This window comes from Heterodontus francisci, chromosome 37, assembly GCF_036365525.1.
Source record: "Heterodontus francisci isolate sHetFra1 chromosome 37, sHetFra1.hap1, whole genome shotgun sequence".
Classification (NCBI taxonomy): Eukaryota; Metazoa; Chordata; class Chondrichthyes; order Heterodontiformes; family Heterodontidae; genus Heterodontus; species Heterodontus francisci.
This window is the reverse complement of record NC_090407.1, coordinates 43,219,857-43,242,597: the sequence shown is the minus strand read 5'-3', so window position 1 is coordinate 43,242,597 and position 22,741 is coordinate 43,219,857. Positions and strand designations below refer to the sequence as shown.

The 22,741-nt window shown below is 41.6% G+C and overlaps 1 protein-coding gene across 2 annotated transcripts in view; it reads right to left on the bottom strand.

Moving 5' to 3' along the window:
* The window catches only part of epha8 (eph receptor A8), a 637,160-nt gene that overhangs the window by 5,463 nt on the left and 608,956 nt on the right, over positions 1-22,741 (bottom strand). For both annotated transcript variants that reach the window (XM_068017569.1, XM_068017570.1), the window contains exon 16: positions 21,910-22,065. In XM_068017569.1, coding sequence (XP_067873670.1) covers positions 21,910-22,065 — 156 coding nt within the window. The remainder of the gene's footprint in view (positions 1-21,909; positions 22,066-22,741) is intronic.

Below are 22,741 nucleotides of genomic sequence, written 5' to 3'. Positions count from 1 at the left end.
CTTCCACCACCTCCCCCGGCAGCAAGTTCCAGGCACTCACAACCCTCTGTGTAAAAAACTTGCCTCGTACATCCCCTCTAAACTTTGCCCCTCTCACCTTAAACCTATGTCCCCGAGTAACTGACTCTTCCAGCCTGGGAAAAAGCTTCTGACTATCCACTCTGTCCATGCCACTCATAACTTTGTAAACCTCTATAAGGTCGCCCCTCCACCTCCGTCGTTCCAGTGAAAACAATCCGAATTTATCCAACCTCTCCTCATAGCTAATGCCCTCCAGACCAGGCAACATCCTGGCGAACCTCTTCTGTACCCTCTCCAAAGCCTCCACATCCTTCTGGTAGTGTGGTGACCAGAATTGTACGCAATATTCCAAGTGTGGCCTAACTAAGGTTCTGTACAGTTGCAGCTTGACTTGCCAATTTTTATACTCTATGCCCCCACCAATGAAGGCAAGCATGCCGTATGCCTCCTTGACTACCTTATCCACCTGCGTGGCCACTTTCAGTGACCTGTGGACCTGTACGCCCAGATCTCTCTACCTGTCAATACTCCTAAGGGTTCTGCCATTTACTGTATATTTCCCAACTGTATTAGATCTTCCAAAATGCATGACCTCACATTTGTCCGGATTAAACTCCATCTGTCATTTCTCCGCCCAAGTCTCCAATCGATCTATATTCTGCTGCATCCTCTGACAATCCTCATCACTATCCGCAACTCCACCAACCTTTGCGTCGTCTGCAAACTTACTAATCAGGCAGCTACATTTTCCTCTAAATCATTTATATATACTACAAACAGCAAAGGTCCCAGCACTGATCCCTGCGGAACACCACTAGTCACAGCCCTCCATTCAGAAAAACATCCATCCTTGATGCCCTCTGTCTTCTATGACTGAGCCAGTTCTGTATCCATCTTGCCAGCTCACCTCTGATCCCTGTGAGAAGAAAGACTTCAGTTAAAAACACAGCTGTTTTATTCACTTATTTTGCCTGTCTTGTGCTTCAGGTGCTGTGCTGAGGTGAGTATGGATCATTGAAAGGGTTACCGGACTATTGCTATCTAAATCGTGTCTGAGAACACCAGCACTGGCTGAAGGCAGTCTGCTCAGTCCTGAGGCTCCAATCTCCCTGCTGTGTTGGTAAGGCTCACTCGAGACTATTTCAGCTTCTGAAATCTATACTCAGAACAAAGCAAATGTGTTTTTTTTTAAATGCAATAAATATTTGATGAGGCAGCGAAGAAAACAGATGAAGAAATCAAGTTATAACAGCAATGAAAGAGAACTGTTCCATCAGATTCAGATCCCCGGCTACATCAGGCTGTGGGCACTTTGTGCATTCAGCTTTCCAGCTGAACAGGTCACAGCGAAAGCTCTAGTACAATAAGTCAGTAGCCAGCTTGCTCCTTGTTGATCTGCAAAGGACTAGTTGCATTTAAGGAACAGTCTTTCACCCACATATTATCCTTACAAATAATGCTGCACCTGATGAGTATTTCCAACATTTCCAGTATTTTTTTAAATTGTTATTTTGAACGGATTGTTATTTAATTTCCTCATTAGCTGTGCGCATATCACTGCTACACAGGGCCTAAAGCAGAACATGCTTTTTAATATGATGCTTGGGGCCCACCCTGTTTAAATCTTCTTGCCTAAGTAAATCTATCAAAGTTGCCCCATTGGTTCAGTAGATATTGGCCCTGCCTAATGTGCTTGTGGGCCATACAGGCTAGGGTGGTTCCAACTTGGTTTATTGTAGTTGAACTCAGCCAGGATTATAGCATAAACGCCCTCAGTTAGAGAAAGGGAAATCAGCCATGATTCCTGTTTCTGATTGCTAACCAGTGACCCTAACAGACAGTGCATATGTGTGACCATCTTGTAAGGGTAAGATCAGAATCAGCTGACTGCTTCTTGTAGTTAAATAGTCTTTCAGCTGCCCGGGCTCATTTATAAGGAATAGACATTTGGGCAAGGTGAGTGACTGGACCTTGATCTGTGCTTCAAGGAAGAGGGAGGGGGTACTGTGTGGCTCAGGGTGTTGCGAATGCTCTAAGTCCTATCTGATTCTGGAGCACTACATACAGAAAGCACTCCAGAGGAACAGTTTCAGAAGGATGAGCTGCAGTTGGTCACTTCATCACAAAGGAAAATTGTCTCAGCATTTGCAACGCACCGCCTGCGAGCTACAAGCCGAAGCCTCTCTATCCCTCCTTAACCTGACATTTAATTAGGTTGGCTATAAACTGATGAAATATATTGGAAAATAACCAGATTTTAATAGATAAATACATTAAAAATTAAATTCCTGTATGCACCTCCTGTGTCAACATATTCCATTATAAATTCTTGTCTCGGTTGATATGGCAATTGCCTATGTAAATGTGTCACGGTGTAATGACAGCTTCCTACCAGTGATGGCAATGGCCTTAATTTTGTGTCACCCAGCCCCTGTCCTGCAGTAAAACTGTTATGCTGAACAAAACTCTATTTCTCTGCTTCCTGAATTGCTGCAAGTGTTTAAAGTATATTTACACAAAAACAGGGACTGAATATATGACGATAAAATGGACACTGAATTACATTTGCACACACTGGACCAATTATTCCCTGCTCTTTAATCCCATTTCTCTGAAGAGAGGTAATTAAACCAATTACACTAAAAGAAATTTTTATGTTTGCTCTATTTTTTCGGAAACTATTAACATTTAATTCGATTACCTTCAAATTGTAACAGAAATATTGGAAAAAAGACATACATTTGATTATTTCATTGATTACATTTTTAATAATGTCTATTACCTTTAGTTTTGTAATCAAAATTTAAGAGCCTCATTACATTTTGAGCACTAATAAACACATTACCTTTTTATGAAAACAAAATAACTTTATTAATTATGCTTTACTTATTGTCATGCATAACATGCCAACCAAAGAGGATTGAGTTTGGTTGCATAAATTGGTTGGCATGTGTACAAACTGCAAATTATTAGCTAGACCTCTGTATGAAACTACTCCATTGTCTTGGCTCAACGCAGGAACCAGTTGGGAGCATGGGTCCAAAACTGCTGTTGTAATCTAGAGATTGCTGCTCATTTAGCTCCAAAAACAAATCACACTTCATTTAAACTCTAAGTAAAGTCCAAGCTGGTTCAGCTCCACAGTAGCCTCAGAGAACTGTGAAGTGCATGACTGAAGATTCACTCCATAGTAATAGTTTACCTGATGGGAGTGAAAAAAGGGCTTATTTAAAGTCAGCTTCAAGTCATGCGTGAGATCAAGTTATCTTGGGCTGATGTTTTGGAATATGCCCTGGGAAAGACACGTCAGTCCACACCAACTGGAGTATGCTGCACTTCTATATGCACTGTCATGTAAACTCTCACTACATTACTGAAGAAGAACTGAAGTCATGCTGTGTTCTGTGCTTCATGCTTTTGACATTAAATTTATGGTCAGGATGAAAGATGTTACTGCAAAGCACAAAACTTATTTTGCACCCAACACCAGGATGGCACTATCTCCACTCGACCCAACAATGTATCTTTACTTCAACCTTAGAACAACACGACCAGAAGTCCAGGTCCATTGGGGTGGTCACCCTGGCTGCCTGCCTCTCTTCCACATCTGTGTCCGTGGCATTGTCCGTGCACTGGTGGCCCTGGAGAGGGAGCACAGCATGTCCGCTGGTCTGCTTGAGGCCTTCCATGGCTGGTGTTGTCGATACAGAAAATAATATGATTTAATTTGAAAGTTTCCTTTTCCTATGGTATGATTTCAGTGTTTATTGTTTGCATCCCTCGAGAAATGGGGCATGTTTGTTAGATTTCTTTTATTTGGTTTGATAATACTGGGGCAACCCAATGCTTTCTTAAGGGTGCAACTAAAAGCGTTCGAACAGCACTGCTCATATAAACATGGGAGCAGAAGGAGGCCATTCAGCTCCTTGAGCCTGGGTCCACCATTCAATTAGGCTGCACTGTACCTCAAGTTTATTTTCCTGCCTTTGCTCCATTTCCCACCATATCCTTACCCGATAAAAATCTATTGATCTCAGTTTTGAAAATTTCAGTTGATCCCCTGAGGATCACTGTTTGAGGGAGTAAGGTCCAGATTTCCACTACCCTTTGTGTGTAAAAGTGCTTCCTGGTTTCACTGCTAAATGGCCTAGCTCTAACTTTGACCATTCTGGACTCCCTCTCCAGAGGAAATAGTTTCTCTCTATCCACCCTATTAAATCCTTTAATCATCTTAAACACCTTGAATAGATTGCCCATCAATCTTCAAAACTCAACGGAATATAAGCCAAGTTTATGCAGCATGGTCTCATAATTTAGCCCTTTAAACTCTGGTATAATTCCAGTGAATTTGTTTTGTCACATCTTCAATCCAATATATCCTTCCTAAGGTTAGATGCCCAGACTCCAGAAGGACTCTGACCAAGGCTCAATGAAATTGAAGCATAACTTCCTCCCTTTTGTAGTCCAGCCCCTTGAGATAAAGGTCAACATTCCATTAGACTTTTTGATTGCTTTTTGTACCTGTGCATTAGCTTTTAGTGATCTGTGTACACAGGCATCTAAATCCCTTTGCTCCTCCACAGCTCGGAGTCTCCCAGCATTAAGAATTATTCCAATTTCTCTTTCTCAGATTGAAAGTCGACAGCCTCACACTTCCCCATGTCGAACTCCATCTGCCACAGTTCTGCCCACTCCCCTTACTAATCTTTGTTGCTTCCTTCTCCCATCTAGACAACTTCTTTCTGCTCTCTCTGAAATCATCAATTGCGTGGAAATTAATGTCAAATTATTGTGCTGTAGACAATAATGTCTCTTGTTAGTCTGCGGGACGGCAGGTGGGGTGGAGGGGCTGGGGTTATGTGGGGTATGTCTTAAGGTGGGATAATGCATTTGAGCAGAAATGCAAAAACTGCAGTACAAAAAATTAATGCTGCAGAAGAAGCCTGTGTGGCACCTCATTTGAATGAGTGCACATACCAGTTAGCCAATTGGCCATATCTTGTTTATGGGTAAATTGTGGGATGAAATTACTCACTTAGAAAGGCACAGGCTAAGCATGAATAGCCATTGTGGATTTGTAATGGGAAAATCATCTTTGACTAATATAACTGAATTTTTTGAGTGAATCACAGCGTGTGGAGAAAAAAGGCATGTGATAGATGTTGTGCACAGGGTGACACATGAGAGACTTACTATGAAAAGTAGTGCATGGACAGAGGGATGCTTAAGGGACAAAACACAATGAATAGGGCTAAATGGATGCTCCTCAGACTACTGGGTTTTGGATAGTAGTGTGACCCAGGGATCTAAAATTTATGTAGTATCATTTACGGCACAGAAGGAGACCATTCGGCCCACTGAGTCCTTGCCAGCTCTTCACGGAGCTTTGCAGTCAGTCCCCCTCCCCGGCTCAATCCCCTAGCCCTGCAAGTCTATTTCCTTCAAGTGGCCGTCTAACATCCTCTTGAAGTCATTGATTATCTCCACTTCCACCAACCTTGTAGACAGAGAGTTCCAGGTCATTACCACCTGCTGCGTAAAAATGTGTTTCCTCATATTTCCTCTGAATCTTTTGCCCAAAACTTTCAATCTGTTTCCCCCAGTCTGAGTACTATTTGCTAATGGGAATAGTTTTTCCTTGTCTAACTTATCTAAGCCTGTCATAATCTTCTACACTTCCATTCCCTCCCCTCAATCTCCTTTGCCCCAAGACAAACAAAGTCAACTTTTCTAACCTAACCTTGTAACTAAAATACTCCATCCCTGGAACCATTCTGGGAAATCTCCTCTGCATCCTCTTACATCCTTCCTAAAGTGTGGTGACCAGAATTGGACATAATACTCCAGTTGGGGCCTAACAGAGCATTATAAAGGTTCAGCATAACTTCCCTGCTATTGTACTCAATGCTTCTATTTATGAGGCCCAAGATCCCATATGCTTTACTAACCACTCTCTCAATATGTCCTGTCACCTTCAAAGATTGAAGCACATGCACCCCCAGGTCCTGCACACTCTTTAGAAATGTGCCATTAAGTATATATTGGCTCTCCCTATTCCTTCTGCCAAAATGCATCACCTCACACTTGTCAGTATTAAATTCCATCTGCCACCTGTCTGCCCATTCTGCTAGCCTATCTATGTCCTGTTGTAGGTAGTTCATATCATCCTCACTGTTTGCCGCACCTCCAAGTTTGGTGTTGTCAGCAAATTTTGAGATTTTACTCTGTATTCCAAGATCCAAGTCATTTATATATAGCAAAAACTCAGTGGTCCCAACACTGGCCTTTGGGGAACATCATCCTCCAGTCTGAAAAGCAACCATTTACTACGACTCGCTGTTTTCTGTCCTTAAGCCAATTTTTTATCCAATTGGACACTGACCCTCCTGTTCCATGAGCATCAGTTTTCTTAACCAGCCTTTTATGTGGTACCTTATCAAAGGAGATATTTCATAACACTCAGCAAAGATACATTCCAGTGAGAAAGAAAGACTCGAGGGGAAGGATGCGCCATCCGTGGCTAACTAAGGAAGTTAAAGATAGTATCAAATTGAAAGAAAAAGCATACAATTCAGTGAAGAGTAGTAGCAGGTCAGAAGATTGGACAGGATATAAAAAGCAGCAAAGAATGACTGAAAGAATAATGAGAGAGAAATTAGAGTATGAAAGAGAGCTAGCTCGAAATATAAAAATGGTTAATAAGAGTTTCTACAGGTATTTAAAAGTGAAAAGAGTGAGTAAAGTGAGTGTTGGTCCTCGAGAATAAGTCTGGGGAGTTAATAATGGAAAATAAGGAAATGGCGGAGGAATTGAACATATTTTTTTAAATTCATTCATGGGCTGTGGGCGTCGCTGGCCAGGCCAGCTTTTATCGCCCATCCCTAATTGCCCTTGAGAAGGTGGTGGGGAGCTGCCTTCTTGAACCGCTGCAGTCCATGTGAGGTAGGTACACCCACAGTGCTGTTAGGAAGCGAGTTCCAGGATTTTGACCCAGCAACAGTGAAGGAACGGTGATATAGTTCCAAGTCAGGATGGTGTGTGACTTGGACGGGAACTTGCAGGTGGTGATGTTCCCATGCATCTGCTGCTCTTGTCCTTCGAGGAGGTAGAGGTCGTGGGTTTGGAAGATGCTGTTTAAGGAGCCTTGGTGCGTTGTTGCAGTGCATCTTGTAGATGGTACACATTGCTGCCACTGTGCGTCGGTGGTGGAGGGAGTGAATGTTTGTGGATGGGGTGCCAATCAAGCGGGCTGCTTTGTTCTGGATGGTGTCGAGCTTCTTGAGTGTTGTTGGAATTGCACCCATCCAGGCAAGTGGAGAGTATTCCATCACACTCCTGACTTGTGCCTTGTTGATGGTGGACAAGTCCTGGGGAATCAGGAAGTGAGTTACTCGCCTCAGGATTCCCAGCCTCTGACCTGCTCTTGTAGCCATGGTATTTATATGGCTACTCCAGTTCAGTTTCTGGTCAATGGTAGCCCCGAGGATGTTGATAGTAGGGGATTCAGTGATGGTAATGCCATTGAATGTCAAGGGGAGATGGTTAGATTCTCTCTTGTTGGAGATGGTCATTGCCTGGCACTTGTGTGGTGTGAATGTTACTTGCCACTTATCAGCCCAAGCCTGGATATTGTCCAGGTCTTGCTGCATTTCTACACGGACGGCTTCAGTATTTGAGGAGTTGTGAATGGTGCTGAACATTATGCAATCATCAGCGAACATCCCTACTTCTGACCTTATGACTGAAGGAAGGTCATTGATGAAGCAGCTGAAGATGGTTGAGCCGAGGACACTATCCTGAGGAACTCCTGTAGTGATGTCCTGGAGCTCAGATGATTGACCTCCAACAACCACAACCATCTTTCTTTGCGCTAGGTATTACTCTGACCATCAGAGAGTTTTCCCCCTGATTCCCATTGACTCTTTTCTAGTGCTCCTCGATGCCATACTCGGTCAAATGCATCTGTCTTCACTGTAGAGGATACAAATAACATCCCAGAAATAATTGTGAATCAAGAGTTGAAAGGGGGGGAGGAACTTAAAACAATTACCATCAACACGGAAAGGGTACTGAGAAAATTATTAGAACTAAACGCTGACAAGTCCCCAGGTCCTGATGGACTTCAGCCTAGGGTCTTAAAAGAAGTGGCTGCTGAGGTAGTGGATGCATTGGTTTTAATTTCCCCAAATTCCCTAGATTCTGGAAAGGTCCCATCAGATCGGAAAATAGCAAATGTAACTCCATTATTCAAGAAAGGAGTAAGACAGAAAGCAGGAAACTACAGGCCAGGTAGCTTAACATCTGTCATAGGGAAAATGCTGGAATCTATTATTAAGGAAGTTATAGCAGGTCATTTCGAAAATCTCAGTGCAATCAGGCAGAGAAATCATGGTTTTGTGAAAGGGAAATCATGTTTGACTAATTTATTAGAGGTCTTTAAGGAAGTAACAAACAACGTGGACACCTATGGATGTGGTGTACTTGGATTTTCAGAAGACACTTTACAAGGTGCAACATCAAAGGTTACTAAACAAAATAAGAGCCCATGGTGTAAGGGGTAACATATTAGCTTGGATAGAGGATTAGTTAGCTAACAGGTTGGCAAACTGTAACTAGTGGAGTGCCACAGGGATCAGTGCTGGGGCCTCAACTATTTACAATCGATATCAATGACTTGAATGAAGGGACAGAATGTATGGTGTATGGTTGCTACATTTGCTGATGACACAAAGATAGGTAGGAGAGTCAGTTGTGAAGTGGACATAAGGAGTCTGTAAAGGGATATAGATAGGTTAGGTGAGTGGGCAAAGATTTGGTAGATGGAGTATAATGTGGGAAGGTGTGAACTTGTCCACTTTGGCTTGTCAAGAATCTGTCTATCTCTACCTTAAAAACATTCAATGACCCTGGAAGAGAGATCCATAGATTCACAACCCTCAGAGAAAATAGAAAAGCAACATATTATTTAAATGAAAAAAGATTGCAGAACTCTGAGATGCAGAGGGATTTGGGTGTCCTAGTACACTAAACAGAAAAAGTTAGTATGCAGGTACAGCAAATGGTAAAGAAGGTAAATGCAATGTTGCCATTTATTGCAAGGGGAATGGAATATAAAAGTAGAGATGTTTTGCTACAGTTTAACAGAGCATTGGTGAGACCACATCTACAGTATTGTTTACAGTTTTGGTCCCCTTACTTAAGAAAGGATATAATTGTGTTGGAAGCAGTTCAGAGAAGGTTCACTTGACTGTTTCCTGGGTTGAGAGGGTTATCTTATGAGGAAAAGTTCGACAAATTGGGTCTGTATTCATTGGAGTTTAGAAGGATGAGAGGTGATCCTATTGAAACATAAGATTCTGAGGGGACTTGACAGGGTGGATGTTGAAAGGATGCTTCCCTTTGTGGGAGGGGGCACAGTTTAAAAAAGGGGTCTCCCATTTAAGACAGAGATGAGGAAAAAGAATTTCTCTCAGAGGGTTGTGAGTCTGTGGAACCCTCGTCCTCGGAGAGTGGAGGAGGCAGGGTCATTGAATGTTTTTAAGGCAGAGGTAGACAGATTCTTGACAAGCTAGGGAGTCAAAGGGTATCAGGAGTAGGCAGGAAAGTGGAGTTGAGTCCACAAACAGATCAGCCATGATCTTATAGAATGGCAGAGCAGGCTCAAAGGGTGTGAATGGCCTACTCCTTCTCCTAGTATGGCCTACTCCACCTAGTTTGTATATTCATGTGTAAATGCTTTCTTCAAATCCATATAAACAATACCTACCGCATTCACTTCATCAACCTTCTCTGTTACTTCATCAAAAAATTCAGTTAGATTAGTTAAGCATGATCTGCCTTTTACAAATCCATGCTGGCTATCCTTAATTAACTCAAACCTCTCTAAGTGATCGTTGATATTTTCCCTGATTATTGTTTCTAAAACCTTACTCACCACTGACGTTAAACTAACTGGCCTGCAGTTGCTAAGACTGTCTTTACATCCTTTCTTGAATAAGGGTGTCACATTTGCCACTCTCCAATGCTCCGGCACGTCCTCCATATCCAGGGAAGATTGGAAGATTACAGCAAGCGCTTCCGCTATCTCTATCCCCACTTCCTTTAGCATCCTGGGATGCAAGCCATCCAGACCAGGTGACTTATCTACCCTAAGCACAGCCAGCCTTTTTAGTACCTCCCCCGTCTCGATTGTTATCCTATCCATTGCCTCCACTCTCTCTTCTTCTACTGATATTTTGTCAGCCTCCATTTCTTTAGTGAACACGGATACAAAGTATTCATTAAGGATATTAGCCTTGCCCTCCACCTCCAAGCATATATTACACTCTCTGTCCCGAACAGGCCCCTCTCCACCTATTACTACTCACTTACTACTCACATACTATTGACATGCTGGTGGAAGATCATTGGGTTCCCTTTTATGTTGACTGTCATTCTATTTTCATATTCTCTCTTTGCCAGTCTTATTTTCCTCTTTACCTCCCCTCTCAACTTATTGTATTTGGCCTGGCTTTCGCTTGATGAGTTCACCTGACACGCATCATACACCCTCTTTTTATGTCTATCATCTCCCTCGTCAACCAAGGAGCCCTGTTCTTGGTTCCCCTACCTTTCACCCTTGTTGGAATGTTCCTAGCCTGTACCTGAAACATCTCTTCCTTAAAGATAATCCATTGTTCCGATACAGCTCGTCCTGCCAGTCTTTGGTTCCATTGTACTCTGACTAGATCCCTTTTCATCGTGTTGAAATTAGCCGTCTTCCAATCTAGACATTCTACCCATTTTTGTCCCTTGCTTCTCTCTATTACTAGTCTAAACCTTATGATACGATGATCACTCTGATCCAAGTGCTCCCCCACAGACACTTGGTCCACTTGGCCTACCTCATTTCCCACCAACAGATCCAGCAATGCCTCTTTTCTAGTTGGGTTTAGAACATACTGATCAAGAAAGTTCTCCTGGACACTGAAGGAAATAGGGTTGGGAATGGAATGGGGTGGGGTGGGTGGGTGTATAGTGATACAAGGAGGTGGTCAGGTATGATATTATCTATGATTGACATGATGGAAGTAGCAAAACCACCTGAGATGGCAAGGGACTTGTTTATAAATGAATGGACATTCCAGAGAAAGATGCAGAACTGGACAGTCATAACTAGTCCACTACCATAGTTCACAAGGTCAGCACTGGGAGGGGTGAGTTGAACAGGAGGAACACAGGAACATAGGAAATAGGAGCAGGAGTAGGCCATTCAGCCCCTCGAGCCTGCTCCACCATTCAAATAGATCATGGCTGATCTTCTACCTCAAAGCCAGCTAACATCCTCTCAGCATCTACACTGTTAAGTCCCCTCAAGATCTTATATCTTTCAATAAGATTCCCTCATTCTTCTAAACTCCAATGGATACAGGTCCAACCTTTCCTCATAATATAACCCCTTCATCCCAGGAATCAATCGATGGAATAGAGAGATTGGCAAGATTAGCGCTCACTGGTGGGAATACAGGTAGAAAAGACCATAAAAAGATTATAGGGCTTATACATTGCAGTATTGGATATAAAAGTAAGGAAATGATGTTGAATTTGTACAAGAGATTGGAGAGACCACAGTTGAATAATTGTGTTCAGTTCTCACCACCCCATTATAGGAATTAGATATGACAGCCAGGGAAAGGGTACAGGGAAGAATAATGGAGCAAGTGAAATGTACAACACAAAGGAGGATATTAGCCCATCATGTCTGTTCCAGCTCATTACTTGATGAATTCAAAACTAACCCTACTGCCTGTGTTTTTCTCTGCATCTGTATGGCACTACCACTGTGCTAAATGGGATAGATTGCAAACAGATCTAGCAATGCAAAACTAGGCACCCATGAGGTGCTGTGGACCATCAACAGCAGCAGAATTGTACTCAACCACAATCTGTAACCCCATGGCCTGGCATATCCCCCACTCTACTATTACCAACAAGCTGGGGATCAACCCTGGATTCGATGAAAAGTGCAGGAGGGCATGCCAGGAGCAGCACCAGGCATACCTCAAAATGAGGCGTCAACCTAGTGAAGCTACACCCCAGGATGACCTGCATGCCAAACAGTGTAAGCAACATGCGATAGACAGAGCTAAGCGATCCCACAACTAATGGATCAGATCTAAGTTCTGCAGCCCTGCCACATCCAGTTGTGAATGGTGGGGGACAATAAAACAACTAACAGGAGGAGGTGGCTCCACAAATATCCCCATCCTCAATGAGGGGGAGCCCAGCACATCAGTGCAAAAGATAAGGCTGAAGCTTTTGCAACAATCTTCAGCCAGAAGTTTTAAGTGGATGATCCATCTCAGCCTCCTCCTGAAGTCATCAGCATCACAGATGCCCGTCTTCAGCCAATTTGATTCAATCCACCTGATATCAAGAAACGACTGAAGAAACGACCGGATACTGCAAAAGCTATGGACCTTGACAAAATTCCGGCAATAGTACTGAAGACCTGTGCTCCAGAACTTGCCGCGCCCTCAGCCAAGCTGTTCCAGTACAACTACAACATTGGCATTGACCCGGCAATGTGGAAAATTGCCTAGGTATGCACTGTACACAAAAAGCAGGACAAATCCAACCCGGCCAATTACCACCCCATCAGTCTACTCTCAATCATCAGTAACTTGATGGAAGGTGTCACTGACAGTGCGAACAAGCGGCACTTGCTTAGTAACAACCAGCTCTCTGACGCTCAGTTTGGGTTCCGTCAGGACCACTCAGCTCCTGACCTCATTACAGCCTTGGTTCAAACATGGACAAAAGAGCTGAACTCAAGAGGTGAGGTGAGAGTGACTGCCCTTGACAGCAAGGCAGTATTTGACTGCGTATGGCATCAAGGAGCCCTAGCAAAACTGGAGTCAATGGGAATTGGGGGAAACTCTACTGGTTGTAGTCATACCTAGCGCACAGGAAGATAGTTGTGGTTGTTGGAGGTAAATCATCTCAGCTCCAGAACATCACTGCAGGAGTTCCTCAGGGTAGTGTCTAGGCCCAACCATCTTCAGCTGCTTCATCAATGACCTTCCTTCAATCATAAGGTTAGAAGTGGGGATGATTGCACAATGTTCAGCACCATTCGCGACTCCTCAAATACTGAAGCAATCCGTGTAGAAATGCAACAAGAACTAGACAATATCCAGCTTGGGCTGATAAGTGGCAAGTAACATTCACACCACACAAATGCCAGTGTGGCAACTTTTCTGCATCCCACTGTAGCCTGCAGGCCTGAGTGACCTTACAGAAAAGTGCCAAATTCAGGACAGCTTCATTCTGTAGGCCGATGCCCATCGGGAGCTGGATTGGGGCAGGACAAGCTCATTTTACACAGGATGCTTCCAGCCAGCAGAATTAACAGTCTGGGCTGGATTCAAACTCTGATCCCAGATGTGAAAGACCGTTGTGTAATCACTACACCACTCAGGTCCAATTTACTGAACTGGTACCAGGAGAAAGATAGTCATGAAAAAGTGTTGACAAAATGGGAACAGAGAAGGTTAAGAGGGGATCAAATAGAGATTTTGAAAATTCTAAAAGGCTGAAGAAGGGTAATTGTGAAAGATTAATTCCAATGATTGGTGAATCAGTAATAAGGTTGCAGTGGCTCAGGATGATCACTGGAAGTAAAAAGGGAATAATTACTGAGAATTTACAGCACAGAAACAGGTCATTTGCCCCAACCAGTCCATGCTGACAATTATGCTCCACTCAAGCCTACTCCCATCTTTCCTTATCTAACAATATTAGCATAACCCTCTATTCCCTTCTCCCTCATATGCTTATCCATCTTTCCCTTAAATGGATCTATACTATTCACCTTAAACACTCCCTATGGCAGTGGGTTTCACATTCTCATGTTGTGACCAAGGTGGGAGTAATGCACTGTCAATTCAGTCCCATTCCTCCACAGGTCGCAGCATATTATTAAAGTTTCTCACCTACTGGAAATTAGCCAAATTAAACACTTTATTAACCCCCAGAATAAAACACAACCAAACCAGGCATCTTTAAACAACAGCAAATTAAGTATTGATTAATAAACTAAATCTTAAACAATACTGAGATAAGTCTATGTCTGAAAAGACTTTATAACTTCTTATTCCTCCTAACCCTCATGCACACACACATACATTCAAAAACCAATGGCTAACTGGTTCTCAAGTGATGTTTTAAATTAGAGCTCTTTCTTCGGAACAATAAAACAACTGGGTTGCAAATCTTGGCGGGTTATGTTCCCGGTTTGGTGAGGTGTCCCAGAGTTGAAAAGTCAGATGCCACTCAAAGTCTCCAGGCGAGTTTGATGAACAGTCTGTAATGGATAGGTGTTCATGGTATTTCAGCTGCATAGGCGTCACACAAATCTTTCAACAAGGGGTATAACAACAGGTCTATTTAGAGTTTAAATTAGCAGTCTATCAGTAGAAATTTTACTGAGAATTCCAGAACTCCCAGAAACGTGAAAGGCAACAGAAAGTCACTCCTGAAACAGAAACTTCTCAGAGATGGGAGTAAAAAGGAATTTGCTACCTCCGATAATGCAAAGATTCCTTCCTAGGGGTTTTTTTCCTCTTTAGGCAAAACACAGCCTATAGGCCAATGTAGATTTTCTGCTGGGAGAGACAAATTCTTCCTTCCTTCAAGAGAGCATGCTTCACCGGTCTGCCAGTTCAAATCAGTTCCAGCCAGTCTTCACACACAGTCAAACTGATACAATACAGCATGTGACATCTTTCTCTCTTGCTGTTACCTACGAAACAGGCTTGCAGTTCACACACTGTTCCCAGAGAATATAAAAACTGCTCTCAGTCTTAAAGACACACAGATCCGCTTTAGTTTTTAAACAGAGAAAAAAAAAACACTTCCATGACACCTCCGCTCTTGGCGAAATGAAATGCCATTCTTAAAATGCATTTTATTACAATGCAAAACAGAAACTGAAAAAGCACTCAACATATTTTCCATATTCATGCCCCCATTCACTCTACTGGTCATTAATAGAATTTTCTCTTTGTACCATCATTATTCATGTAACTTAACAAAATTAATTTTGTGACAAAGCGTCAGCGATAACATTGTTTTTCCCTGAGATATGTACAATCTTCAAATGATAAGGCTGCAACAACACACTCCATCTGAATATTCTAGCATTTTGGCTTTTAAATTTTTCCGCAAGCATTAATAGGTTATGGTCAGTGTATATTAGTGCTTCTTTATAGTCTTGGCAGATATATACTTTGAAATGTTTAAGGGCCAGCAATAGTCCTAATGTTTCTTTTTCTACAGTAGTACAGTGGAATACTTTTTTTTGGTGATTTAGTTTTCTTGAAAAGTACCCTACTGGATTTTCTATGGCCAATTCATCATCCTGCAATAAAACTGCGCCAATCCCCAGGTCGCTAGTATCAATTGCTATCTTGAAGGGTTTAGCAAAATTTGGAGCAGCCAACACTGGTTCATTAGTTAAGATTGCTTTTAGCTTTTCAAAAGCTGCCTGGCACTCATCTGACCATACTTAGGGTTTTTTTGTAGCAAATCGGTTAACGGAGAAGCTACAGCACTAAAATTCTGTACAAACATCCGATAGAAACTGCACATTCCTAAGAACCTCATGATTTCACGTTTAGTTTTAGCAATAAGAAACTCCACTCAGGCCTATACTTTTGCCATTCTTGGCGATACTTGCCCAATGATGTGTCCAAGGTAAGTTACTCTTACTTTTCAGAACTTGCTTTTTGCCAGATTTATCACTAAGTCCACTGCTTGTAATTTTTTTTAAATAGAGTTTTTAGCTGGTTTGAGTGTTCTTTCCAGATGTTACTGCATATTAATACATCAACAAGATACACTACACAGTTGGGAACACTGGCTACCACCTGATTCATTAATCTTTGAAAAGTGGTTGGGGCATTTTTTAGCCTGAATGACATCACCGGCATTGATAAAGACAATCTGGTGTGACAAAACTGATCGAGGAGTCAAAGGAACCTGCCAGTATCCCTTTCACAAGTTGATCTTGGGAAGAAATCTAGCACTGCCCACTCTGTCAATATGGTCTTCTAAGCGAGGAATTGGGTAGGAGTCTGCGTTCGTTACTGCATTGACTTTTCTATAGTCCATGCAAAGTCGGGTTGACCTGTCAGGTTTAGGCACTAAGATTATTGGTGAACTCAATCTGCTTTGACTAGGTTCAATTAAGTTATTTTCCAACATGCATTGGATTTCTGCTTTTACATGGGCCTGTTTATCTGGACTTAAGTGGTAAGGATATTGTTTTAAAGGAATGGTTCCCCTATATCCACATCATGTGTGGCTAAGGTTGTACATCCTGGCTTATCCCTACAGACTCTTTTAAATGTGGTGAAAAGCCTGGTTAGATCTTTACATCTAAGTACAAAAGCATGTTGTGCAATTTTCCTAGCCATTCTGTATTCGCTAACTGGATAGTTGGAGGTTCAATTGTCTAGGCCTCCTTCTGCCTCATCCTCACTATCCTTTTCCTTCTCAACAGTCCCCATTATCTAACATACCTGAACTGGTCTATCCTCCTCCCTGCGATAATATTGCTTCAACATGTTGATATGTTTACTTTAGTTTAGTTTAGTTTAGAGATACAGCACTGAAACAGGCCCTTCAGCCCACCGAGTCTGTGCCGCCCATCAACCACCCATTTATACTAACCCTATACTAATTCCATATACCACATCCCCACCTGTCCCTATATTTCCCTACCACCTACCTATACTAGGGGCAATTTATAATGGCCAATTTACCTATCAACCTGCAAGTCTTTGGCATGTGGGAGGAAACCGGAGCACCCGGAGGAAACCCACGCAGACATCGGGAGAACTTACAAACTCCACACAGGCAGTACCCAGAATTGAACCCGGGTCGCTGGAGCTGTGAGGCTGCGGTGCTAACCACTGCGCCACTGTGCCGCCCATATGACACAATCAATTCTTCTTCTGGTGATAAGGGGTGTCACTCAAGTAATCTACCTTACCCACTCTTTTGATCACTATGATATGGGCCACTGAAACGTGCTTTTAATGGTTCACCATGTAAGGGTAACAATACCAATACTTCATCCCCTGGTTGAAAATTATGGGCTTTTGCATTCTTGTCTGCCCATTTTTTCATTTTGGCATGGGATGCTTTAAGATGTTTCTGAGCCACACCACAAGCTTTCGTGAGCCTTTCTCGGAACACAGATACATAGTCTAGTATCGAAGATTCATTCCTTTGTTCTAAGAATCTGTCTTTGATGAGTTTTAGAGGACCTCTTATTTCATGTCCATAAATTCGAAAGGACTGAAACCTGTAGATTCATTCGGTGAATCTCTGGTGGCAAATAAAAGAAAGTCTAGCCCTTTATCCCAGTCATACGGATATTCGTGACAGTATGCTCTAATCATTGTTTTGAGAGTTTGATGGTACCTCTCTAAAGCTCCCTGTGACTGTGGGTGATATGCTGAAGATTTTAACTGTCTGATACCCAATTTTCCCATGACTTCTTGAAATATCTTAGACATGAAATTAGAACCTTGATCTGATTGAACTTCAAGTAGTAATCCACGTCATGTAAAGAATTGGATTAACTTTCCTATTACTATTTTAGCAGCAATTGTCTTCAAAGGAATGGCCTCTGGAAATCGAGTAGCCATATCCATGATAGTAAGTATGTATTGATGTCCTGCTTTTGTTTTTGGCAAGTGTCCTACACAGTCTACCAATACCCTACTAAATGGTTCCTCAATCACTAGTATGGGAATTAGCGGTGCCGGTTTATGGTAGGTTGCGGCTTTCCCATCATTTGGCATGTATGGCATGTCCTACAAAATTGTCTCACGTTCTGGCCAGTAATAAATTTGGCTTATACGTGATTTGGTCTTCTGAATCCCCCTATGTCCTGTAAAAGGAATGTCATGTACTAACCTTAATAATCCCTGTCGATATTTAGATGGGACCACTATCTGGTTAACAACTGTCCAGTCTTCGTCCACAGGTGTATAAGGTGGTCTCCATTTCCTCCTCAAAACCCCGTCTTCAATATAATAGCCTTCTGGAACTCCTTTCGCCTCAGTTTCTTTCAGAGCCGACTGTGCTACTCTGTATAACTTTGGATCAGTTTGCTGTGCTGCAATTATAGAAGATCTGTTAAACATCTCATTTGGATTATCTAAATCCCCAAACAGGGTTTTAGATACTCAGCTATCTGTCTGTGGTGCCAATTTTACCTCTGACAATGGATCCTGTTTAGCCATTGCTCGGGTTACTACACAGGCAGGAAACAGTCCTGGAATTTGTTCCTGCAATTGTTCCATTTCTCTAACTTCACTTGATTTCTCTGTAATTATAAGAGAAACTGATACTTTTGATCAGGCCAAATAATTTCCTAGTAGATCAATTCCCTCTACTGACAAACTATGGACAACTCCCACTGTTACCATCCCAGATATTAGGTCACTCTCCAGGCACACTTTATATAAAGGTATGGGTACTCCCCACCAATTCCAGTAACTAAAACTTTAGCATTCAGGACTCTCTTTGGTGGAAACATTACACCTTTCCCCAGCAAAAGTGTTTGGGTTGCACCTGTATCCCTAAGTCTAATGATAGGTTTTCCTGCCTCACTTAACGGATATGGAGTTACCTTTCCCTTTGACAAGAATTCATTATAACTTTCAAGTATCTTATTCTTAACCTCTACACTCACTTTAGTTTTTGCATCTGGTTTTACAGCTGTTGTTAAAGCTACAGCCTGGTCTACTGTAGCTCTCAGTCAGAGCTCTTTTCTCTGCAATAGTTTTGTGTCCCAACAAGTCCTATGGGTTTATCTCGCAATTTTAGGATTCTGAATGAAGATGACACATTTTGTGTCAATGATAACACTTCGGCTTGCGGACCTCACTTCTATCCTCGGCACCCTCCTTTCTGGTCTGAAGAGATGATCCTGGGTCGTTCCCAGCTGTTCCTTCTTGTCCCCGGTTACTTGCCTTCCTTTCACTCTCCCACCTTCTATCCTTCTCGGGTTTATGGGGGTGACAGACAAAAGGTTTTGACTTATTCACAAGCTCAAAATCAACAGCAATTTCTGCTGCTTGTCTAGCTTTTAAAACTTTCAGGTTACCTACATGAGTTCTCACTACAGAAGGGATTGATTTTTTAAACTCTTCCAAGAGAATCAATTCTCTAAGGTTCTCCTACGTGGTTTCCATCTTTAATGCCCGTATCCAACAGTCAAAATTAATTAGCTTCACCCTCTCAAATTCTACATACATCTGCCCAGCCAATCTCCATAACTTCTGATGGTAAGCTTCAGGGACTAACTCACATGCAGCGAGAATAGCCTTTTTTGACATCTCATAATCTGCAGAAGCCTCTTTAGGAAGCATGGCATAAACATCATGTGCTCTGCCCATCAACCTGCTTTACATAAGCAGTATGCAGCTTTCCTTTGGCCATTTCATGTGTTTGGCTATTTTTTCAAAAGATATGAAAAATGCCTCTATGTCCCTTTCCTCAAACTTAGGAAAAGCTTGTATGAATTTAAACAGCTTTTCACTGCGTGTTGGGCTGAATTCAGCTTCTTCCTGACCAGAATTTTCCCGGGAATCAAGACTACCCCTTTGTCTTCGTTCCATCTCTCAATCTAAATTCCTTCTCTTTCTCCCTTTCCTCTTTTTCAAGTTCAAGTTTTCTTAATTCTTTTTCAGCCTCAAGTTTTCTTATTGCTATTCTTTCTTTTTCCTGTTGAAGCACCAGTTTTTTTCATTTCTAACTGAATCTTAGGCAATTCCACTGCATCACTCTCTGGCTTACTATCCTCTTCTCCTTCTTCCAGTTTTAAATGTTGGACCATTACATCAAATATCTCTGCTTTGTTAGCACCCGATTTCAACTGTAACCCCAATTTTGCTGACAAATCTTTTAGTTTATTGTTAGTTAAAGTTGTCAAATCACTGAGGGACACATTCTCCTTTCCCAGAAAAACTGCTGCAACATCTAATGCCATTCCGATGATACATCCTTTACCCTATTACATAAGAAACCTGGTTCCTTTTATTTCTTTCTTCTTTCAAATTATTATTCCCTTTATAATTCATGTAATTGGCATTGGATTTGGATTCCGGACAATCGAGCCCCCGAATTAATATGTTGCGACCGAGGCAGGAGTAATGCACTGTCAATTCAGTTCCATTCCTCCACAGGTCACAGCATATTATTAAAGTTTCTCACCTACTGGAAATTAGCCAAATTAAACACTTTACTAACCCTCAGAATAAAACACACCAAACCAGTTATCTTTAAACAACAAGTTAACTATTTATTAATAAACTAAATTTTAAACAATACTGAGATAAATCTATGTCTGAAAAGACTTTATAACTTCTTATTCCTCCTAACTCTTATGCACGCACACATACATTCAAAAACCTGTTCTAAAATGATGTTTTAAATTAGTGCTGTTTTTTAGGAATAATAAAACAACTGGATTGTAAGTCTTGGCGGGTTATGTTCCCGGTTTGGTGAGGTGTCCCAGAGTCGAATAGTCAGATGCCACTTGAAGTCTTCAGGCGAGTTTGATGAACAGTCTATAATAGATAGGCGTTCACAGTACTTCGGCTGCAGTAAATGTCACACAGATCTTTCAACAAGGAGTATAACAATAGGTCTACTTAGATTTTGAATCAGCAGTCTATCAGTAGAAACTTTACTGAGAATTCCAGAACTCCCAGAAAGACAAAAGGCAACAGAAAGTCACTCCTGAAGCAGAAACTTCCAAGAGACAGGAGTAAAAAGGAATTTGCTATCTTCAGTAATGCAAAGATTCCTTCCCAGGGGGTTTTTTCCTCTTTAGGCAAAACACAGCCTGTAGGCCAATGTAATTTTCTGCTGAGAGAGACAAATTCTTTCTTTCTTCAAGAAAGCACGCTTCATTGGTCTGCCAGTTCAAACCAATTCTAGCCAGTCTTTACACAGAATCAAACTGATACAATACAGCATGTGACCTCTCTCTCTCTTGCCATTGCCTGGGAAACAGGCTTGCAGCTCATACACTGTTCCCAGAGAAAATAAAAACTGCTCTCAGTCTTAAAGGCGCACAGATCCACTTGAGTTTTTAAACAGAGGAAAAAAAAAAACACTTCCATGACAGTCACCAGTCTCTTGGTAAATAAGTTTCTTCTGAATTCCTTATTTGATTTTTTGGTGACTATCTTGCATTGATGGGCTCTAGTTTCCACAAGTGGAAACATTCTACTCTGTCAAAACCTTTCATAATTTTACAGACATCTATTAGGTCACCCCTCAGCCTTCTCTTTTCAATAGAAAAGAGAAACAGCCTTTTCACTCTCTCCTGATAGGTATAACCTCGCATTTCTGGTATTTTCCTTGTAAACCATTTTTGCACCCTCTCCAGTGCCTCTATATCCTTTTTACAAATGGAAACCAGAACTGCATGTCATATTCCAATTGTGATCTAACCAAAGTTAGAATTAGGTGAATTTGTTTCACACACAGGGTTGCTAGAAACAGGAATGTTGTACCACAAGTGCTATTGAGACACAGACCTTAACATCATTGATTTTGCTATATTGTTTCATTTGGAAACTCCCTCTAGTTTGATGCAGGTGTCTAAATGGTGTAGGAGCTGTAAGTTTAACACAAACATTTTTCCAAATTGAGGAACTAGTCACACAGAACTCAAAATTTAACACAAGGAGTGATTTATTGGGCAGGGGAGAAATGGAAGTTAAATAAAGTTTAATTTCAATATATTTTACTACAAAATGGGCATTTAAATCCATCATATTAATTCACTGTATTAATCATCTGCACTTTCTCAGTACTTACTCCATGTTCATTCTCATTACCAGGCCCAGTGATAAATAACCTGCAGCTGCAAAGTTGTCTTTATAACGTCCCATTTTAATGACATCCAGCCATTCATCCACAGAGGCAAAGGATGTGCAGTTGGGAATGTTTCTGTTTAGGAGTGGACTGTTCAGTCTGTAAGATAAAAAGTGTGTGGTAACATGAAACTGATACTGAGAATCCCATCATTCATCAGACACTGCTTAATGCTAATGTTATAACATCAATGTATTCTCCTATAATGCAGCATCTGAGAGAGATTGGAGACACGTCCTTGCCGGTAGCCTTTAAGTCTTAATTATTAAGTTTTAATTCATGTATTAGTCACCCTGGAGCTTCCACATTCTGCTATCTAGAGCAGTGCATTTAATTTTTCAAATTTGTAGTTAATCCCATTTAAAAAGATCCATGTAAATGAAGCAGCCTGAATCAATCTGGACAAGTTACAAATTAAGTCATGGAACTCATTTTCTCCCCAGTGCAGTGGTTAAGAAGAAGTAAAATAATGCCCAAGTGTTGATGTCATATCGATGTCATAGGAACATAAGGAAAGGAGGAGGCTATTCAGCCCCTCAAGCCTGTTCTCCCATTCAGTTAGGTTATGGCTGATTTGTACTACAACATCACTTACCTGCTTTACCCATATCCCTTAATATCCTTAACAACATACCCTTACATCCTTTCAGAGAATTTTTCGTTCTTAGAAAACAGATGGTTGTCTCTCCTCTGAATCATTCACTTTAAAGCTCCTGATCTGATTGATAGAACAATCTGTGCTGTTCCTGGTGTGAGTGATTTCATTTGTGGGATT